Consider the following 19,550-nt stretch of genomic DNA (forward strand, 5'->3'; position numbering starts at 1 on the left):
TCTCCTGTGCACACATTTTGTACATTCAAGTGCAAGTTTCATGAATCTGAGAAAATTCATTTGAAGCAATAGGGCATGTCAGCATTTCTTTTCTTTTTTTAGTTTCTCAAAACTGCAGATACAGGCTCTTCTTTGCACTTCACTCAAATGAATTTTTATGTGAAAATTACATAACTTCCTTTGGAATGAATTAGGCTTTTTAAAGCTCAGCTTTGCTTCTGTTAAATTTGGGCTGTGGTCCAGTTGAAGGAAGGGGGCGACCCTACTCCTGTGCCTCCTCCCTGCACACACAACTCTTCACACAGCTCAGGGTACTAACCCAGGGGAAATTCAACTCCAAGAAATATTGAAAGATTGGTTTTCAGCTGAGTTAGTCCCCTCATCCAACCCACAGTATAGTCTCATGAGCAGAAGTATTGACACAAGACTAAACTATTACTCCCTTGAAGCTGCTGCTTCAGTTTTTCTGTCTTCTGCATCGTGCCCAGCCTGTTTCTTCCTTTTGCCTTGCCATAGCACTGGCAGTTCTCTAACCACACTTTACCAGTACAGATTTTAGTTGAACCATGCCTTTGGAGAAGTTTCTGGGAAGGCAAGGACATGGAGAAGGGCAGGAGACCATGGCAACCTGCACTTAGCTGAACCTAACCTGCCTTGGAGCTGTGTCATGAATAGCACCAGCTTTTTCTGTGTTTTAAGTTGCTTGTGCTCAGCCCTGCACACTGAGTGACTGGGGAAGAGAGGATAAGAAAGACAATTTTTTGGTTGTTTTTGGGATACCTAGCAGAGAACCAGATTAGCTCACTGAGGAAGAGGAACACTTATATGTATTCATACACTACTTCAAGATATGTATCCAGACTCCAGACTGCTGTCACATTTCACAAAGAGGCTGGTTAGCTATTGCTGCTGCATCAATTTATTTTTGTTTAAATTTTAGTCCTTCCAAAAAAATTTTTATATAAGAAAGGAACTTTCAGTTTAGGAAGCAGAAATTTGGTCTACGTTCTGATTGGAGGTTTTTTTTATGCTGACAAGTGGTCTTGTCCCAGGACCATTGTTCAAAAACAAAATAGGCATCTAGTAAGTGGAAAATAATTTTTCCTCTGGGAGGTTTCAGCTTAAAAAGTACAATTTCAAAGCAGCATGCTTTTTTTTTTTTAATATAGTCACATGTTTATAGTATCAAATTGGAAGATTCTTCTGTTATTTTTAGTCTGTCAAGGTTGAGATTGTTTCAGAGTTTGGTTGTCTGCTATTTAGAACAAATGTAATTATTTCAATTTGTAGGATGTGGTGTACTTCTCAATTTAGTCTAAGTTTCCATTAACTTCTCTTTACTTTGGTTCAGGTAATTGTGACAAATAGTCATCCATTGCTCCCTCTGAAGTTAGAGTACAGCCAAATGTAATGGGTTAATAGTTAAGTAAATTAGGCCTCTAATTGAAGCTCTGCTTGTGGCTATTTGTATGCAGAGCAGTTTGGGAACAGCCTTCACAAAAGCTTTGAACTGGAATAGCCTATGTCAAAACACTGGAGTATTCTCTTAATATGGTTTCCTTTGCTCTTTGCAGGCGCTTAAATACTTTAAACAAATGTGCAGTGATGAAGCTAGAAATTAGTCCCCACAGGAAAAGGGTAAGTTCATTTAATTCTTCTATTACAGCATTATGTGTTAATAAAACTGAAAAAAAAAAAAAAGTCTAGCAGATTGATTAGCTTCAGTTTAGGATTACACCTGAGTAGAACCTGGCAAGGACACAGTAAAAAAGAAAAAAATCTGCTTACATTTCTTTTTGTGTTCTCACTGAGTGAAAAGTGCAAGGCTTGGTAGTGGGTAAAGGTTGTCTAGTAAACTTTTCCCTGGGATGCTGTTTCCAGTGACAAAGGCGCTGGACTTTTCTGCCAGTGAGGTTGTTGGTGTTGCAGCCTATTGCCTGCACTCAGGCAGGATTTTATAGAGTAGGCTTGATGGCCAAAGTGAGCTGACCTTAATGTTAGACCACCATCTTTGACATCATCTTCAGTTTTGATTCTCTGCCATCGCCTCAGAGTTGTATTATCTTATGATATAGACAGGATCAGTGTCTTGGGGTGACTGTTAGACTGTGCTTGGCCTGTAAAGGAAAGGAATAGGCACACTGCTTCCTTTCCAATAGATTTTCAGAATACAACAGCTACCTTTTCAGAAAGTTTTCATGTTTCCCAGGAGCTCAGCAGGAATTAAAAGTGTTTCCTGAATCTTCAGGATTCCCATGGAGCAGGGTGAGAAATAAGAGAGCATCTACGGTAATTTCAGTAAGGTAGTACCGACTTGCTAATAAGGTACCACTCTATAGCTGTCTTAAAACTATGTGTGTGTCCTAGGAGGGATCAGTAATTGATACTGTCCCCTGGGATATGACAACCACAGATAAAGATGGCTGAGTTAAGGCAATACAATGCTGCCCTACCCCTAACAAGAATGCATACAAATGCTCTGAGGTTGTTTACCAGGAATTAATCCCCTCTTTCCCTATCTGTTTGAGGTATGTTGGAAAGAGCATCCAAGCTCCAGAAGATAACACTCTGAGGCAGCATGGGTAGGAACTCCTTAAAAGTAGGGGTAGGCTGGATTGCTGTTTATGACCACCAGAAAATTTCTCATCCTTTTTCCTGAACCTTGTTAACAGTGGAATGAACTGTGTTGATATTAGAGGTCAGACCAGACCTGACTTCAGGTCCAAACCTCAGATCCTCCAGAGTGTGGATGTTACATTTGTTTCAACTTTCTGAACTTTGTTTCCTTCCTGAGCTTTATTTACCACCCATGTTCTGGCAAATGGACTTGGTGCCCATTCCCTTTCATTATTGATGTCAATAAAATCAATACTTAGCTTTTAAAGCTTTTTAACACTAGGGAAAAATTCTGCTGACAGAAACATGTTTCTTTATGTTTCCACTGACTTGTTTGAAAATTAAAATCATTTTACTGCTCCTTTTGTTCTTCCAATCAATCTCATTCACCCCCAAACCATCATTATTATCCACTGGCAGGTTCAGATTACTTTTTTCCTTTTGAAAACTTGAATAGGCAAGCCAGAATTCTTGGGTTTTCATCTGAGTCATGGACAAAAGTAGTTTGCAGTAGTTGGGAGACAAAGAAAATGATGCTTGCTCTGTGTCTCATGTGTATTTGGTCATAAGAAATAAATACAATATCTCACTTATTTTCCTGAGCTGATGAAATGTCATATAAAAAAAAAAAACAAACAAACAAGAAAAACTAGGAGATGATCAGGATCTGAAGTATGCATACATAAACTATTTGAAATATGAATAATTTACTTGTTTTTCAAAGAATAAATGTTTGTATTCATGGCACACAAATAGTTACAGTTTGAGGGAAGCATATGTGTGTGTTTTTAAATTAAAGCAAATTAAACAAATGTGAAGTGAAATTCATGGAGCTGGGTGGGAATTAGTGTTTCTTACTCTAAACACCAAAGATTATTTTGTGGCTTCATGGTGTCATATTAAAATATCTTCATTGGTTTTATTCCTCCAATGTGAAACTTTCCATATATTTGGAAGACCAAATATGTCAGGATTGTTCCCTTTCAGTATTTTGATGAAAAGATTGTAGGCGTAATTGATGTATGTGTAATTGTACTCCAAGCATTACTCATACATCAAACATGTTATTTACAATTTACTTACGTGCTACACTCTCAGTGAGCTCTTGCTGCTCACTATCTTCAAGTGTTAAAGTTTGCCTGAAGCTAGATTGAAGTAGAGAATTCACAGAACATTCTTAAAATGTTAGCTGCTAGCCTGTGGGAGGAAGAGTGGACCAGGTAAGAGCCTGGAGCCATCACACTCTAGCAGTGCAAGAGCTTCCTTTGCTGTCTCATTAGTCACAGTGAGGAGACTCTTCAGAATGTTCAAATGGGTAAGGAATTAAGCCACTAAAATTCAGAATGTATGAGAAACATCTCGTAATTGCAAAGAGGAGTATAAACATATAGCCACTATCAACAAAGTGTAGCTTTGGAGAGAGTCCAGAGGGACCCCAACCCCTGACTGACTCCAGTTTAAAATGTTATGCATGCCAGGAATTTCCATTGATGTGAGGGCTATCCACTGTGACCAATTAATTAAGTCTATGGATACTAGGGTTTTTTAAAATAGAACAATTTAAAGTAGATTGTATTGTTTGTTTCTTTTTATGAACAGTATATCTTTTGTATTTAAAAACAGTTAAAATATATTGCCTGTACCGTGTTATCTTTTCCCGTGACAGGCTTTATGGCCTAATCTTCCTCTCCCTGAAGTAAAAGACTGTTTTCACTTTAAATTCAGTGAGAACAAGGTCGTGCTTAAAGCAGTTTAGTGGACATTGTATTTAAATGCAACCGCCTTTGCTGTTTGAGCTGTGTGCAAGCAATACTTTCAGGGTTCTTCTTTGCAGAGTGAAGATTCAGATGAAGATGAACCTTGTGCAATAAGTGGCAAATGGACTTTTCAGAGGGACAGCAAGAGGTGGTCACGGCTTGAAGAGTTTGATGTCTTCCCTCCAAAACCGGACTTGAATATCCCGTCCCCAGAAGCTCCTCACCTGACGAGCGCAGCAAGCCGGGAGAGCGTGCTCACAGACCTCAGCGAACGTCATGAGGTGGCTTCTATTCTGAGCATCAGCAGCAGCAGCAGCCACCAACCAACCCTGCAGAGCGAGGCGTCAACCACCAGGACAAACTCCGTGGTGAGCGTTTGTTCATCGAGCAACTTCGTAGCCAACGATGACTCATTCAGCAGCCTGCCCTCGCCCAGGGAGCTGAATAGCTTCAGCTTCAACACAAAAGCCAACGAGAAGAACGCCAAGTCCAAAACAAAGAGCCTGCTCAAGAGAATGGAGAGTCTTAAAATCAAGAGTTCTCACCATGGCAAGAGCAAAGCTCCTTCAAAGCTTGGCCTGATTATTAGCGGGCCAATCCTGCAGGAGGGCATGGATGAAGATAAACTGAAACAACTTAACTGCGTGGAGATTTCCACCCTCAACGGCAATCACATCAACTTCCCCATGGTACGAAAGAGGAGTGTCTCCAATTCCACCCAGACCAGCAGCAGCAGTAGTCAGTCTGAGACGAGCAGTGCTGTCAGCACGCCCAGTCCTGTCACACGAACACGCAGCCTCAGTGCCTACAATAAAAGGGTGGGCATGTACCTGGAAGGCTTTGACCCCTTCAATCAGTCAACGTTCAGCGATGTGATGGAGCAGAACTTCAAGAACCGCGGCAGTTTTGCGGAAGACACTGTGTTTTTTATCCCTGAGGATCATAAGCCCGGCACTTTCCCAAAAGCACTCTCCAATGGCAACTTCTCCCCTACAGAAAGCAACACCTCTGTGAACTGGAGGACAGGGAGTTTCCATGGACATGGCCACCTCACCCTCCAGAGGGAGAACAGTGGCGACAGCTCCAAAGAGCTAGGCATGGGAAAGAGGCGCAACTCCTCCAGTTCGATGAGCAGCCGCTTGAGTATTTATGACAACGTGCCAGGTTCAATCCTGTATTCCAGTACAAGTGACCTGGCCGACCTCGAAAATGAAGACATATTCCCAGAACTAGACGACATCCTGTACCATGTCAAAGGGATGCAGAGAATAGTGAACCAGTGGTCAGAGAAGTTCTCAGATGAAGGGGACTCTGACTCAGCGCTCGACTCCATCTCCCCATGTCCTTCCTCTCCAAAGCAGATTCACCTTGATGTAGATAATGATCGAAGAACACCAAGTGACCTCGACAGTACAGGGAATTCACTGAATGAAACAGAAGAGCCCACAGGGATCCAGGACAGGAGGGACTCTGGGGTTGGTGCATCGCTGACACGTTCCAGCAGGTTAGACCATGAGTGGTGGGACTCAGGGTGGTATAATTCTTCAAACTGAAATGGTGCGTGGGAGGGGAGGGCCATCAAGTAGGATTAATCACTTTTTAAGTTGGCTAGAACCAAGAATAAGTATGTTCTGGTTTGCGTCTAGTGCATAGGAAAAGCCTTGACTTTTAGACTGTTTCAAAAAACTGCATCTTTCAGTAGCAGGCTGTTTCTAATAGCATGCTAGGGCACTAAGTCTGTGGGGAAAACGGGGCATGATTACTTTCTCTTGATCAATGTAGCACAGTGGGAGACTGGGGGAGTTCCAGTGGCCTCCAGATTCTGCTGGGAGTTTTACCATGCCTGTATTTTGTATTGTGAGTAGAGCAAGGATTTCAATTCTTTCTAGCTTTGTTTCCAGCTTTCCTTTAAAAGTGGTGCAAATAATTTAGTCATCTACAACTGCTTGTATAAACTTAATAGGACTTTTAGAAGTGCAGATTTCCTATTTGAGATGTGTAAAAAATGCATGTTATTTTCTCTTAGAGGAGTTTTTTTACTCCCACTGCCATAGTACTGTAAGAACTCTGGGAGAAGGGCATTGAAGCCTTTGGGGGATACCTGATAGGGCAAGGCTGTGTAGGTAGCACTGAGCTGTGGGTCATCCCAGAGTGCACATTTCCACGTGAAGCACCTGTCCATGCTGCATCACACCAGGTGAGGCAGAAACACTGCTGGCTGATGGCTGTGAAATCTCAGAAGAATGCAGCAGCCAAGGGCAGGGATCTCAGCAGTACATTTGTGGTAGTTCCTGGACGTGTTTTGCAGAGACATTTCAGTAACCTGCCCTTTCTCTGTCTCCCATCTTCTCCACAGGCACAAGCTAAGGTGGCACAGCTTCCAGAGTTCCCACCGGCCCAGCCTCAGCTCGGCGTCGCTGCAGATCAACTGCCAGTCTGTGGCACAGATGAACCTGCTGCAGAAGTACTCTCTCCTGAAGCTGACTGCTCTCCTGGAGAAGTACACACCTTCCAACAAGCATGGTTTCAGCTGGTAAGGATACAGTGCTGTGTATAGAGAGCCCGACTATGTGAGAGCATGACAGTTGTCCTTGTCCCAGGCAACACATCTTTGGAAAGATGTGATGCATCCATCCAATCCCTCCTTTTCCATATTTGCACTTCTTCCTCCAGCATGTGCTGACAGTGATTTGTGGTTTTCTAAGACAGGGCTAAAATCACTAACCCTTTACGTAAGTTTAATCCTATTAGGCTTTAGAGATGTGTTTATGGGGACATGTGAGGAACTAAAGCAATGAAGTACAGACCAACTTTCTGAAGAGAAAGAGGTTCAGTATCTATAGCAAAAGAAGTACCACTTAGTTATGGAGGCAGTTAGCAAGCAGTGGCACAAATTGCAGGCAGTCTTAATAGGCTCACTTTTCTTCAGTTATTCTTAAATATTTGTATTATCTAATTTATGTAATTATGCAATTAAATAATGTAAACTTTACTTAATTCTCACTAGCCAAAATTTTGTTTTCTCTTTATAAGGCACTATAAATTTTGTTTTCCCTTTTCAGTGCCTTTTTAAGGCACTGTAAATCAGTTAGCTTGCAAACAAGATGGAGAGAAGAAGAAAGGCTGGGAGAACTATGGAGTCTTTTGTAGGCAGCAATTTCTGTTGTGGCCAGGTGTTTGTAACCCAGTTGAATATTTTTTTGTCAGAAGAATGAAATAGAAAGCTCTTTTATTATTGTATCTGCAGTACAGCCTGTGTAACCTTCAGGACGCAAAGGACGCAAATAAAATTTTGCTTGTCCCTACCACAGGCCAGCCTCCTCCCTTCCCCAGGAGTCATAGAGAGTATTTAGCTTCGGCATCAAAGTACCTCCTGTTCAAAGGCTGTTATTATGTCAGTCTTTCTAAATACAGAAGTTGTTTGTTCTGAAAGACAGAAATAAGTATTGACCAGTTATCCCTGCATGCTTCAGATTCTCAGTGGAGATCGCAATGTGTTTTTTCACATTCCATTGGCATGTTTTTTGACAAAGCAAGTATTATTCATACATGTATCAATAATGCTCTAAACTTAACTATATAGCAATACAAATTGGTTCTGTTTTACTGTGCAACAGATTAGTCAGCTGTAAATCCAATGCACTGTTTGTATAGCTGTACTGTATGTTGAAATGTTAAATGTCTCCCTGTTTTCAGTGCTTCTGTGTCCTATTAGTTATTACACTGGGCATTAGCTTTCCACCCTGTTTAGGAAAATGACCTCAATATTTTCACATTTTAGTGCCTTTTTTTTCCCCTTTGTAAAACCAATACTCTGGGGGACACAGGGGTAAATCACTCCTTTGTGTTTAGTAACTTTTTCCTTGGAGTCATAAGCAGATGGAAAGGCCTCTCAATGAAACTGGAGTGGGAGGTGGGGGTAACAAAAGTCACTGGCTGACAAGGAGGGGGGTCCTTCAAAGGGGTTGTTTATAGAACTGAAGTTTTTAGCTGACAAACTCAAATGTATTACATCAGTTTCCTGCTGTTCTGCACACTGGTGGGTGGTGGACCCAGTTTGAGGACTTTGCAGAACAAGTAGTTGACATACAAAAGCTCATTGTTCAAATGCCCATCTTTCCTGAAACCTAAAGAAGCAGTGTTATAAGGGGTCACTGACCGCAAGATTTATTTTGACTCTTTTGCAATTCAATCTGGCCCCTGCAGTTTTACCCTGTAGCTTTCGTCCTCCTAATATTGATGGAGTAGCACCGCATTAATACTTAGGGGCAGCATACTGCCCCAAGTGTCAAGCCTTTCTCTTAGAGAAACTCTTGTTTTCTTTCCTCTCACCCTTTCCAGCCCTGAGTGGATTAACTAATTTATACTGTCACTATTGTTCACATTACTGACAGTGTTTCACTTATTTTCACTTACTTTCCAAATTACTGGAAATACAGACGATAAATAGTCAACAGAGGTTTAATTTAACGTGTCATTCCCTTTGCTTGAATAGGGCAGTACCAAAATTTATGAAAAGAATAAAGGTGCCAGATTATAAAGACCGGAATGTCTTTGGAGTACCACTGCAAGTGAACGTGCAGCGCACGGGGCAGCCTCTTCCCCAGAGCATTCAGCAAGCCATGCGGTACCTCCGCAACCACTGTCTGGATCAGGTATGTTTTGTTATTCTCTTCTTCCACATGCATGCACCACCCAAAGCCCAGCTTTCCATTCGTTTTGATTGTTCCTGGGTCAGACCGAAAAAACTAGACTCAAAACAGGACAAAATGGATAATTAATGCATGGAGAGCTTTCCACAAAATCAGAGCCCATACTTCAGAAGCTAAAGAGCATGCTTCCATTTCAGATTTTCTAGGTTCATTGTAAATGTATTTACTTCTATATGTGTATTTAGGTTGGACTCTTTAGGAAATCCGGAGTCAAATCAAGAATTCAGGCTTTGCGTCAGATGAATGAGAGTTCTACAGACAGTGTCAACTACGAAGGCCAGTCTGCCTATGATGTAGCAGATATGTTAAAGCAATTCTTCCGTGATCTCCCTGAGCCTCTCATGACCAACAAACTCTCTGAGACCTTCCTACAGATATACCAGTGTAAGTAGTGAGATTCTGCAGCCCCTAACACATGGCCATTTGTGCAGCAAGCGTGGAACTTTGTAACGCTGCTGCTCTGGGTGCTACACCTGTTTCTTACCTTGGTTTTTACCTTTCTCCAGTAACTTACAGTTTAGGCTGCCTCTAAGGAATGGATTTTTTTTTTGTATTGTCGTTTTATAGCAATTTATAGTACAAGTTTAATTTCACCTTTCTTTCTAGTTCAAGAACAAATAGAAATCCTTCATTACTTGCTCTAAATTTTCTTCTCTTCTTTGAGCATACTTGATATTATGGTTTGAAAATAAGCCACATTTAATGTGGCTAAGTAGACAAGCAGAGCGAACACTATATGAGAAGAGTTTGGGGCTTTTGAGGGGATTGGCCAGGCTACCAAAAATTTTTATTTTCTTATAATTCATTTTTGCTATCCTTCACCTCAACTGTTTAAAAACAACCCCTAAGTGGTAAGCTTTTCTGTTACTGACTTGTAGCTACTTTACAGATAAGTACCATAAAGCTTTCAGAGTAAATCACATAAAAAATGGACTTTATCAATGCTTGTAAAAATAAATAATTACGAAAAAGTTACAGGAATTTCCTTCAGAGCTCCCTAGGTGGAGATGATGTTTTAAAATATACAGACCATTTCTTCAGTGCAAGCATTTTTTGTGTGTGTTTGGATTCTCAAGCAGGTTTGTGGAGAAAATTAATCAGACTCTCCACTTCCATGCATATTAAACAGCGGCTCTGTGGGTTTAGAGCCAAAATAAGTTTGACAGAGCATTGCAGGAGTTTCTTTTCCTTTCCTTTTGCAGGCGGTAGGTCTGAGGAATTCCCAGAGGTGGTCGGGAAGTATTATCTCTATGTTAAGCAAAGAGCCTTAAAACAGCTGTAAATTTTGCTTCCCTGCAAAGGGCAAATTTTCCCTTTGCTTTGGTGCTATGCACCAGGCTGCACACTGGAATGCATGTGGCTTAAATGTGTTTTGAGCTGATTGAGAGGAAAGCATGGAAAACAGTGGATTTTTTTTGCTTAAAACTGCTTTCTAAACTCACCTGCTAGCCTTACAAAGTTGCTGAAGCCCAATGGAAATACCCATTAAGTACCTGGGTAGCACCATGTGTATTATGAGACATGCAGTGAGGATGGTAGGCTGTAATGATGATATAAATGCTCCAGGACTCAGACTCTAATGTTGTCCTCAGGGGTGGCTTATTGGAAATCCCTTTATAAGAAGCAGATCTGGTCTGGGTTGTTTCATTTTTTGTTCCTTTCAAGTTTGGAGGAGAAAGCTTTATATAAAGACACAATCAAATTTTTCCAGTGTTTGTTGTTCGTAACCAAGGAGCTGTTTAATGGTATGGGGCTTCACAGCGTTGACTTTCTTTTTCCACCGCATGACTTTGAATGATCTGCTCAATAAAGTAACCCTCTCTGTTCAGTAAAGCGCTTTCTGGATGTTTTATGACATCACTGTTGAAAAGGTTTGCTAGCTAAATTATTTAATTAGTTTACCTGTTCTAAAATGCATTCGCGTTTTAAATTTCTTTGCAAGCCAAAGAACTTCTAAATTGGCTGGACTGTGTTTGCTTGTTCCCTGCCTGAATCCAGGCTTCTGTCCTTTTAGTGCATCTGCAGGAGCATGTAGCTGTTGAAGCTGAATCTAAAATTAACTCTGGCCTAGGCACAGCTTCTTGCTTACATTTCTTATGAGGCAGGAAATAGCTGAGGGTAGTTAAACTAGTGGGTTAAAAAAAATTCCTTCGTGTTTCCTACAAATGGTATGCATCCTGAAGGAAATCACTTCAAACTCGAGTCAAATATTTGAAGCTGGAGTTTGCTTTGGGATGTATTCATGCTGTGTGTGTGGAAAATCAATGGGCTGATGAGAGAATTACTAATATTATGCAGATGTGCCAAAGGATCAGCGTCTCCAGGCTATCAAGGCTGCCATTATGCTTTTACCTGATGAGAACAGGGAGGTCCTCCAGATTCTTCTCTATTTCCTGAGTGATGTCACAGCTGCAGTGAAGGAAAACCAGATGACACCAACAAACCTGGCCGTCTGCTTAGCACCTTCCCTCTTCCACTTGAACACTCTCAAAAGAGAGAATTCTTCCCCAAGGTACGTTTCTGGGAGCAGGGCTCAGTGCTGCTGGTTCTGTAGCACAGCTGGCAGCAATGTGCAACAGGCACAGTCTGGGATTGATCCTGCCAGCTGTGATCACCTCACACACCTCAGAGAGCACCCACCAGCTGTAGAACAGTTACGGGATCTTGCCTTTTCTTGGTGATTTGTTAAAACATAAACAAGCTCATAAGAAGGAAAAAAAAAATGTGGGTGGAGGGTTGTTTCCAAAGAAAAGGCTTAGAAAGAGTAACAAGAGCAGTTGGCAACACCATGCCAATATTTGGTACCAGGCAGCACTGCTCTAAATCACCAGCAGATTTGGGAATCCTACTGTTTTCTTCCCAAACATGTCTCTTGCTCTGCAATAAATAACTGGATTTGTGTATGTGTGTGCTCTTTTCCCCTGTGAAGGGTGATGCAAAGGAAACCAAGCCTGGGCAAACCTGATCAAAAGGACCTAAATGAAAATCTGGCTGCAACCCAAGGGCTAGCTCATATGATTGCTGAATGCAAGAAACTCTTTCAGGTAAAACACCTGCTTACACAACTGATGGGTGGAATATTGATTAGGATGTCTTAGATCTGCTGTATAATGAAAAACTAGGAACGTCTCTTCATTTTTAGGAAGTTTAACACATGATAAATAGCTTTTTAAAACCTTTGCATCCTGATCTCTGTGCATAGCTGAATTAGAAGTGCTGCCAGAAGAGAAGAGAGTTGTTCTGTTGGTGCTGGTGCTCTCAAGTCAGGAGGCAGTTGTGGGGTTTGGCACATTTTTGTTGCACCCAAGCTGCATTTGGAATACATTTTCAAATTTTTATTGTTCAGCCATGAGCGTTTGTGAACCTCAGCTCTAATTACAAAGCAAGACGCTATTTCCAGGAATTTCAGTTCTCATTTTATACTTAAATTCCCAAGAGTTAGCAAGACAGGCCACAAAAGCATCCTGGAATGTAACACTGTCAAACCATAGGTTGAAGGATCTGTAGGAACTAAAGCATGCTCCCTCTAGGGCCTGCGATGGAGAACCAGACAAGTCGAGCCCTGGTTTTCCTCACTGTCATCAAATCTTTTCAGAGCTCTCAACTGAAGATGTGTCTGTCTCTTTTCTTGCAGCTGACAATGTTCCCTTCTTCCTTCAGTTTGCAGGATAAACTGTGCTGTGGGAATGAGTCTAGTTGTATAGGAAAGGGGGGATACTCCACAGAATCAGACACCCCATAAAACAGAGACTAATTTGAGTTAAATCAAAGTCACAGACTTAATTGAGTGCTTAAGCTGACAGACACACATCCCATCACTTAAAAAACTAACATACACATGTCCCTGTGGCTATTGAGCTGCTAGACTAACACAGTGATCAGGGGAGAGAGCTGCAAGAGCATGATTTCACCCTTGTCACCCCTCAGATACCAGAAGAAATGAGCAGGGGTCGGAACTCGTACACGGAGCAGGACCTGCGTCCCCTCAGCCTGGAGGAGCTCCGGGGCAGCAGCTGCAACACTGAGCCCTCTGATTACCACTGCTACCTCCAGGACTGCGTGGATGACTTGCTAAAGGAGATGAAGGAGAAGTTTAAAGGCTGGGTCAGCTGCTCCACATCAGAGCAAGCAGAGCTGGCGTACAAGAAGGTATGAACCCTGTCACTCACACCACAGCTCTGGCTTTAGCTCACTTGTGACATAGGATATTGCAGAAGGTTCAATACACATCTTTACTGTGCAGATAGATACTAGAAAAAAATCTTGGTCTTTTGATGCAGTTGCACACCATATAAAAACACCATGTCTTTCAGCAGTAGCTTGCTAATGCATTCTGATTTGTGTTCTTCTGTTTATCCAGCCCAAGAATGTTCACTGTATTGAATTTACATGCCTTCACTCACACATGCAAAGCCTTAACAAGCTGAGTCACTATGCAGGCAGTTAGAAAGAAATTTCTCATCTCTGATCTTGTAGAGCTCAGAACTAGCAGATGGAGAAGTGTTTCAATAAGATTCTTAACTTGAAAAAGAAAGTGTAAGGAAGAGGAAAATTAAGGACTCTGCTAATTTTCCCCAGGTGTGTGAAGGTCCCCCACTTCGATTATGGAAAACTACCATTGAAATCTCAGCTACACCAGAGGATGTTTTAAATCGTTTACTTAAAGAGCAGCATCTTTGGGATGAGGATCTTATAGAGTCAAAAGTAATTGAGCCTTTGGATAGCCAGACAGATATATACCAGTATGTCCAGAACAGCATGGCACCTCACCCAGCCAGGGACTTCGTTGTCTTAAGGTAAGACAGTCATATGCAATGATGTTTATATCCTACACATTTAGCAACCTTGCTTATTTCTTTATAAAATCAGCTATATTGGTAAATATCTATTTGTGCCTAATTTGAATTCCTATTAGATGTTGGAATTACTGTTTGTCAAGTAAAAGATTTTTGGTTTTCTTATTTTTTCTTAGAACATGGAGGACAAACTTCCCCAAAGGAGCCTGTGTGCTTCTAGCAACCTCAGTGGACCACGACCGGGCTCCTGTGGCAGGTGTTAGAGTCAATGTGCTCCTGTCGAGGTATCTGATTGAGCCCTGCGGGTCAGGAAAATCAAAACTTACCTACATGTGCAGAATTGATTTAAGGTAGGAAACTCCATTTTGTTTGTCCATTTCCTTTGGAGGTGGTTACTTTTCTTGTATAGTTTCAGCATGGTCAGTGGAAAACTTAGATGGTTCAACAGACTTTAGCTTGGCCAGTAGTAGTACATCCTTCCCAAAGGCAAGCACACGGGTCTCTGAGATGTCACAGAAAGCTGGCTGCAGTGCACATCTGGCAGCAGGTGTAGTTGTTGCATTAGAAGCCTCCAGTATGTGCTCCACCATCACTATTGGTATACAGCCCCAGCCTTTCCTCTGACAGTCATATTGGATGCAAGGACAAGTTAATTTTAATACTAAGCTTGTAAACAGGGCCAGGTTGTCACAAAACTTTCCATAACCTTTCCTTAGTGCAGCAAACTTGTTTTTGAGCAAATCTATATATTAGTGGGGTTGAGCTGCACAGTAACCAGTACTAAGGAGATTTCCTAGTCAGACATTTAACCAGCTAGATACAGATTTGATTGTGACTAAGAAAATACGTACAAAGTCTCTGGTACCTTCCTCATCATTACTTTTTTCTCCATGCAACAGGGGCCACATGCCAGACTGGTACACCAAGTCTTTTGGACACTTGTGTGCATCAGAAGTTGTTAAGATACGAGACTCTTTCAGTCAGCAGAGTCCTGAGAGCAAGGAAGTAAAATCCAGGTGACTACTGAAGAGGAGCAGCCATGCACTCCCCACCTCAGCAACATAGACTTTGCCCAAAACTGAGACTTGGGCGCCGCAGACCAGACCTGTGTTCCACCTGCAAGTCGTGTCATGAAGGGATGACAGCATGAGAACTTGACTGTGAGCATTGCTATAGGACTGTGGCCATACCATACACTTTAAAGCTGCTTCCTGTCTGTGTAAGGTCTATAGTGTAGGCCTCGACTGGAATACATAGGAGAACTGTGCAAAAAAATAAAAATTAAAAAAAAAAATACTATTAGATGTTTTGAATTGCTTCTGAGAAGCAAATTTCTTTAAATGCAAAATATATTATGAAATATGGTGAAGGCTCATCATTCCCATGTGAAATACTTAGCTTTATGTACATACTCATGTCATTTTATTTGTAGTGCATTGAGGGACTGGTGTATCCACTGGAATAGTTGGTACTCTTCAATGTGTTCTCACTGAGATAAGCAGAGAAAGGTTTGCACAGAGATTAAAGTGTGAATGAGTGTGTTAATGGTTGAAAGGATAGAAGAAGTTGAATTTGAAATGTGTCTGGTACACTGATAGGCAACCACAATGGATTTTATTATGCTGGATACAGTTCAACCTAGAATGGGACTCCCCTGTGGACCAGGAGTAGCTATCCTTTGAATGTGCTAGTTCTGCCTTTTCCTCAGCTCTAAACTAGTTGAAAACCCTAAGCAGATGTTACAAGAGGCTTGCTTCAGCTACTGTCCACTCCTTACCCAGATGATCTTTTAGGAGTGATGAGCATTTCTATAAGCTTATTTAAGAAAATACACCTTTGAGCAACGTAGCAGCTTAGAAATGAAATGTCTGCAATGATAAGGAGAGCCAATAACATCAGTTGTTAAAAAACAAATATGTCCATTGCTTTTACTCCTGCCTGAGTTATCTATAGGTGTTTTAATGAGCTTTTATATATTTTATTGTATTCTAGTGGCTCAAGAGGAAAAAGGTCAACACTGGAGTTGTGGTGCCAGGAGGTGGCAGGACTCCTGCAGCAGCAGCTGGGGTGGCTTGACTAGGGAGAGTCATGCAAACTCTTTCCCTTACTCACCCCTTCTTGCCTGTTTTCCTAAAAGCTGTGTGTTAACATGAATAGAACCTGCATGTGAGCAGTATGTGGGGGTTATATTGAGGGCAGAAAGGAGGGTGCAGTTTTATCTTCGGTTTTGTTGTGTTTTAAACCCTTTGGGAAATTTTCCACTTCTTGAGAATCAACTTACATGAACTGTAGGAAGTCCTGAGGTCCTCTGGAAAGATGTCTTTCTGTAGGTTTTACTGTAAAGGTAAAGATTTGCTTTCAAGGTGCAGTATTAAGTGATAAATGTATTTTGTGGCTAGGGTATGAATGAGTTGCAAGATGGAATCTTGACAGACTTTTTTACCATTGTCAGTATTATTTTAAGCTTTTTGATGAAGATTTTTTTTTTTATAATGGCAAATAATGTAGTACTTCCAGTAACAATGTTCCTCATGAGTAGGAAAATCTTGTATATTCTTCTACATCAAACACTTTTGAATTTGTAAAATTGTATGTTGTACATACCATCCTATTGTAAACATGTATACTTGCCCACAGTGTACTGTCAAACATAGATTAAGCATGATAAAGATTATTTAAAATATACCTGTATTTATACCTCAGATATTCTTTTTGGGTTTTTGTACCTCAAGTATGTTTTCTATTGTAAATGTGCTTTACATGAGTATGATCTACGCGAGAGAAAGAAAAATGTTTAACTTGCTATAGATGTCTGTACAGAATATACTCAATATGTGCACTATTAAATGTTTAAAATTGGATATTTCATAATGAGTTTTATTTTATTCTGCATTCTTCCTTCCACTCTCATACCAAGAGGGGGAGGTGTTTTTCTTACTTCTGGTTCTTTTCACGCTCCAGCCAGCAGTGCAGCCACGCCTGCCCTCTCCCAGGCTGATACTTACAGTATTGTTAAAGGCAGGTACCAAAGCAACTTGAAACAGAAGACAGGACATGACAATGGCAGAAAGCTGGACAGAAGCATTCCCTAGTCAATTGCTTCATGCTTTTATAGTAGTGGGAAGAAACCTCTGTTTTGCTGTGGTCTTGTAGAAAGGAATTCTTGAATTTGACCAGGTGGAAAGCAGCAGTAGGCAATGCTGGGAAATAATTCATTGCTTTCCTAATTTCTAAATAGAGAATGATGTCATGATGAGTTGTAGAGTCATAGGTTTGCTTCAAAAAACGCAAGTGTAAAAGTAATTGGAGAAAGTGAAAGCGCACACAGCAATTAAATCAAGCCAAAGAGGAGGCCAGGAAGATATACAAACAACTGACTAAGGTGAAAAACCAAGCCAAAGACAGCTGTTAATTCAAGCAACTTCTCAAAGTTTTTAAAGTCTTAGCCAACAGAAGTATAATTTAGGCATCTGAAGGAGGGTTTTGATTTGTGAGGCTTGTCTGATACACCAGCTGTGAGAAGGCCTCCTGCTTTTCAGTTACCAACATCATCCTATTCTTTCTCTGCCTGAGCATCCCAAAGTCCTGATCGCTATCACTTCCCACTTCATTCCCTGGATGATGCTTAAGTCTGGCAAAAGCAAACCTCTTGTTGCCATGGTATTAGTTCTCACACACCAAAGAGTTTTAGAGAACCTTTCTGATAAGGGATTGTCATTTGTTTGGCTGTTACAGAACATTTTTTCTTCCCAAGTAAATACTTAAACAACTGAACATTAAAAAAAAAAAAAATACCAAACAGATTTGTTCACAGTTCTGGGTCCTGGGAACAAGCAGAGTTAGAGCTAATTTTTTTTCTGTAATGATGGTTTTGTTTGGATATTTAAGCACACTAACTCATGATACACCTCTGGCAACTTAAGGATTTACGCTGCATTTTGTTTAAAATGCATTTAAGTTACTTTCAAATTAACATTTTCCTAAACATTTCTACAATATGAGTTAATTTTGAATCTTCTAAGTAGCCTCAGCCTCCAGAATGCTTGTGTTCTTGGCACCTTCATTTGCAGATGTCCATGTTGGTGCAGAACACCAGAATTCAATCTTCCATGCCTGTGGGGTTTTTTGTCAGCTGTCACTCGGGCAGCACTAGCTCCTCTTGGGACATTCTCCTGCTTTAAGCAGTAGTTGCCACAGAGGAAGTGCAGGCTGGGCCCCAATTCCATTCTGTCCATGTGCTGGTGTGAATAACTGTGTACATTGCATCCCTGGTGCAACACAGGTCCAGTCTGCCCTGTGCTTCAGTAATGCTGAATTTCAGTACTTCTTTCTGACAATTTCAAGAAGAAAATGTCATGTTTCACTGTCATTCCTCAAGTAATGCAGCTCCACAGGTAGGTATTTATGAAGCTGTAAATAGTCAGTAGCCTTCACCTTAGAAAGGCCACTAACACATGTGGACAGTCTGGGAAAGGGAGACTGAAATGATGTAAAGCAGTACCTCTGCAGTCTAGTACAAGACCTTGAAAAGAGCAGGAGACGGTATCCACAGTAGCTGTGCCAGAAGAAAGTATGAAAACAGTATCCATGACTTGGGCTAGATTATAAAAGGTGGATATTTTCACTTAAGGCATATGAAAATTAACTGGTATACACAAATCTGCTAAGTGCTGGAAGCAGTGTCCTATCATAAGGAATGAAAACATGATAGTGGTTTTACAGAGCAATGCATTAAGAGTAACTGATTCCTTCATCTCTGTTATACCGTAACTTCTGAATAAAAAACCCTTCACTGCATCTCTGAAAAGTTACTTTCATCTTTTTCTCATCCATCAACCCAGAATGTTTTATTTTTCTAGCAAGGAAAAGCAGCATCACATTCTAAAACAATTAATTCATAGCACCAGATTAGGGTGAAAATCTTATGCTAATATGTAATGCTTGCACCCATGTACCTTTTGCATTGAGCACTCCCCTAAGATCTTGAGACTTGCTAAATTTCTTCTCTCCTCTGCACCATCCTACCGTATTTTCCTGTATATCCTGAGGTGTCCAGATTGCTTGCAAGAAATGAATTTGCAAGCTGAATCCAGGGACAGTAAAATGCAGTGAAGTATGGGAAAGAATTCAAAGAAGGAAAAATTCCATCGAAAGAGATTAAGGCACTGGAGGGGCACATTTAGAGAGAGAGAGTCAAGCCACAGTCTGGCCACTAGACAACAGGGATGTAGTAAGTGTCAACTAGCACTGGAAGGTCATAAAAATCCAGAAGAGGAGTTCAAACTAGCTGAGTGGGTGTACAAGATGGGCTAAAAATTCATTAATGGAAAATGTGAGGCAGAAGGAAAGGAAAAGGCATTTTGCACACAGCAAGAGGTCTTTGGGACTGTGGGACAATCTCTCCCTGAGAAGCAGCAAGAGCATAAGTAATTTAAAACTGCTCATGCACAGACCCTGGAATCATTGCTTCCTAGCTTCCATAAAGCATCACAAAGACATAACAAAGGTCCTCTCTCCATTATTTGCCATGATTACAGCACTTACAGGCTACCACTTTTGACCTTTAAGCACTGTCAGATAGCCCTGCCTGGCTGAGCAAGAACATATCTGGTGTCAAAAATAAAATATCTCAATTGTTTTGGAAGTTACCAAGAAGTCTTTCTCTAAGA

General features: G+C 41.1%; 1 protein-coding gene across 5 annotated transcripts in view; it reads left to right on the forward strand.

Moving 5' to 3' along the window:
- DLC1 (DLC1 Rho GTPase activating protein) overlaps positions 1-16,747 on the forward strand; it is a 245,891-nt gene extending 229,144 nt beyond the window's left edge. For all 5 annotated transcript variants that reach the window (XM_015625003.2, XM_015625002.3, XM_015625001.3 and 2 more), the window contains 11 exons: positions 1,575-1,638; positions 4,451-5,877; positions 6,730-6,906; positions 8,869-9,028; positions 9,271-9,469; positions 11,384-11,597; positions 12,015-12,129; positions 13,013-13,234; positions 13,664-13,881; positions 14,058-14,231; positions 14,781-16,747. In XM_015625003.2, the coding sequence (XP_015480489.1) occupies positions 1,575-1,638; positions 4,451-5,877; positions 6,730-6,906; positions 8,869-9,028; positions 9,271-9,469; positions 11,384-11,597; positions 12,015-12,129; positions 13,013-13,234; positions 13,664-13,881; positions 14,058-14,231; positions 14,781-14,901 (3,091 nt within the window). In that variant the 3' untranslated portion in view covers positions 14,902-16,747. The remainder of the gene's footprint in view (positions 1-1,574; positions 1,639-4,450; positions 5,878-6,729; positions 6,907-8,868; positions 9,029-9,270; positions 9,470-11,383; positions 11,598-12,014; positions 12,130-13,012; positions 13,235-13,663; positions 13,882-14,057; positions 14,232-14,780) is intronic.
- The last annotated feature ends 2,803 nt before the right edge of the window (positions 16,748-19,550 follow it).

Source organism: Parus major, chromosome 4, assembly GCF_001522545.3.
Source record: "Parus major isolate Abel chromosome 4, Parus_major1.1, whole genome shotgun sequence".
Taxonomy (NCBI): Eukaryota; Metazoa; Chordata; class Aves; order Passeriformes; family Paridae; genus Parus; species Parus major.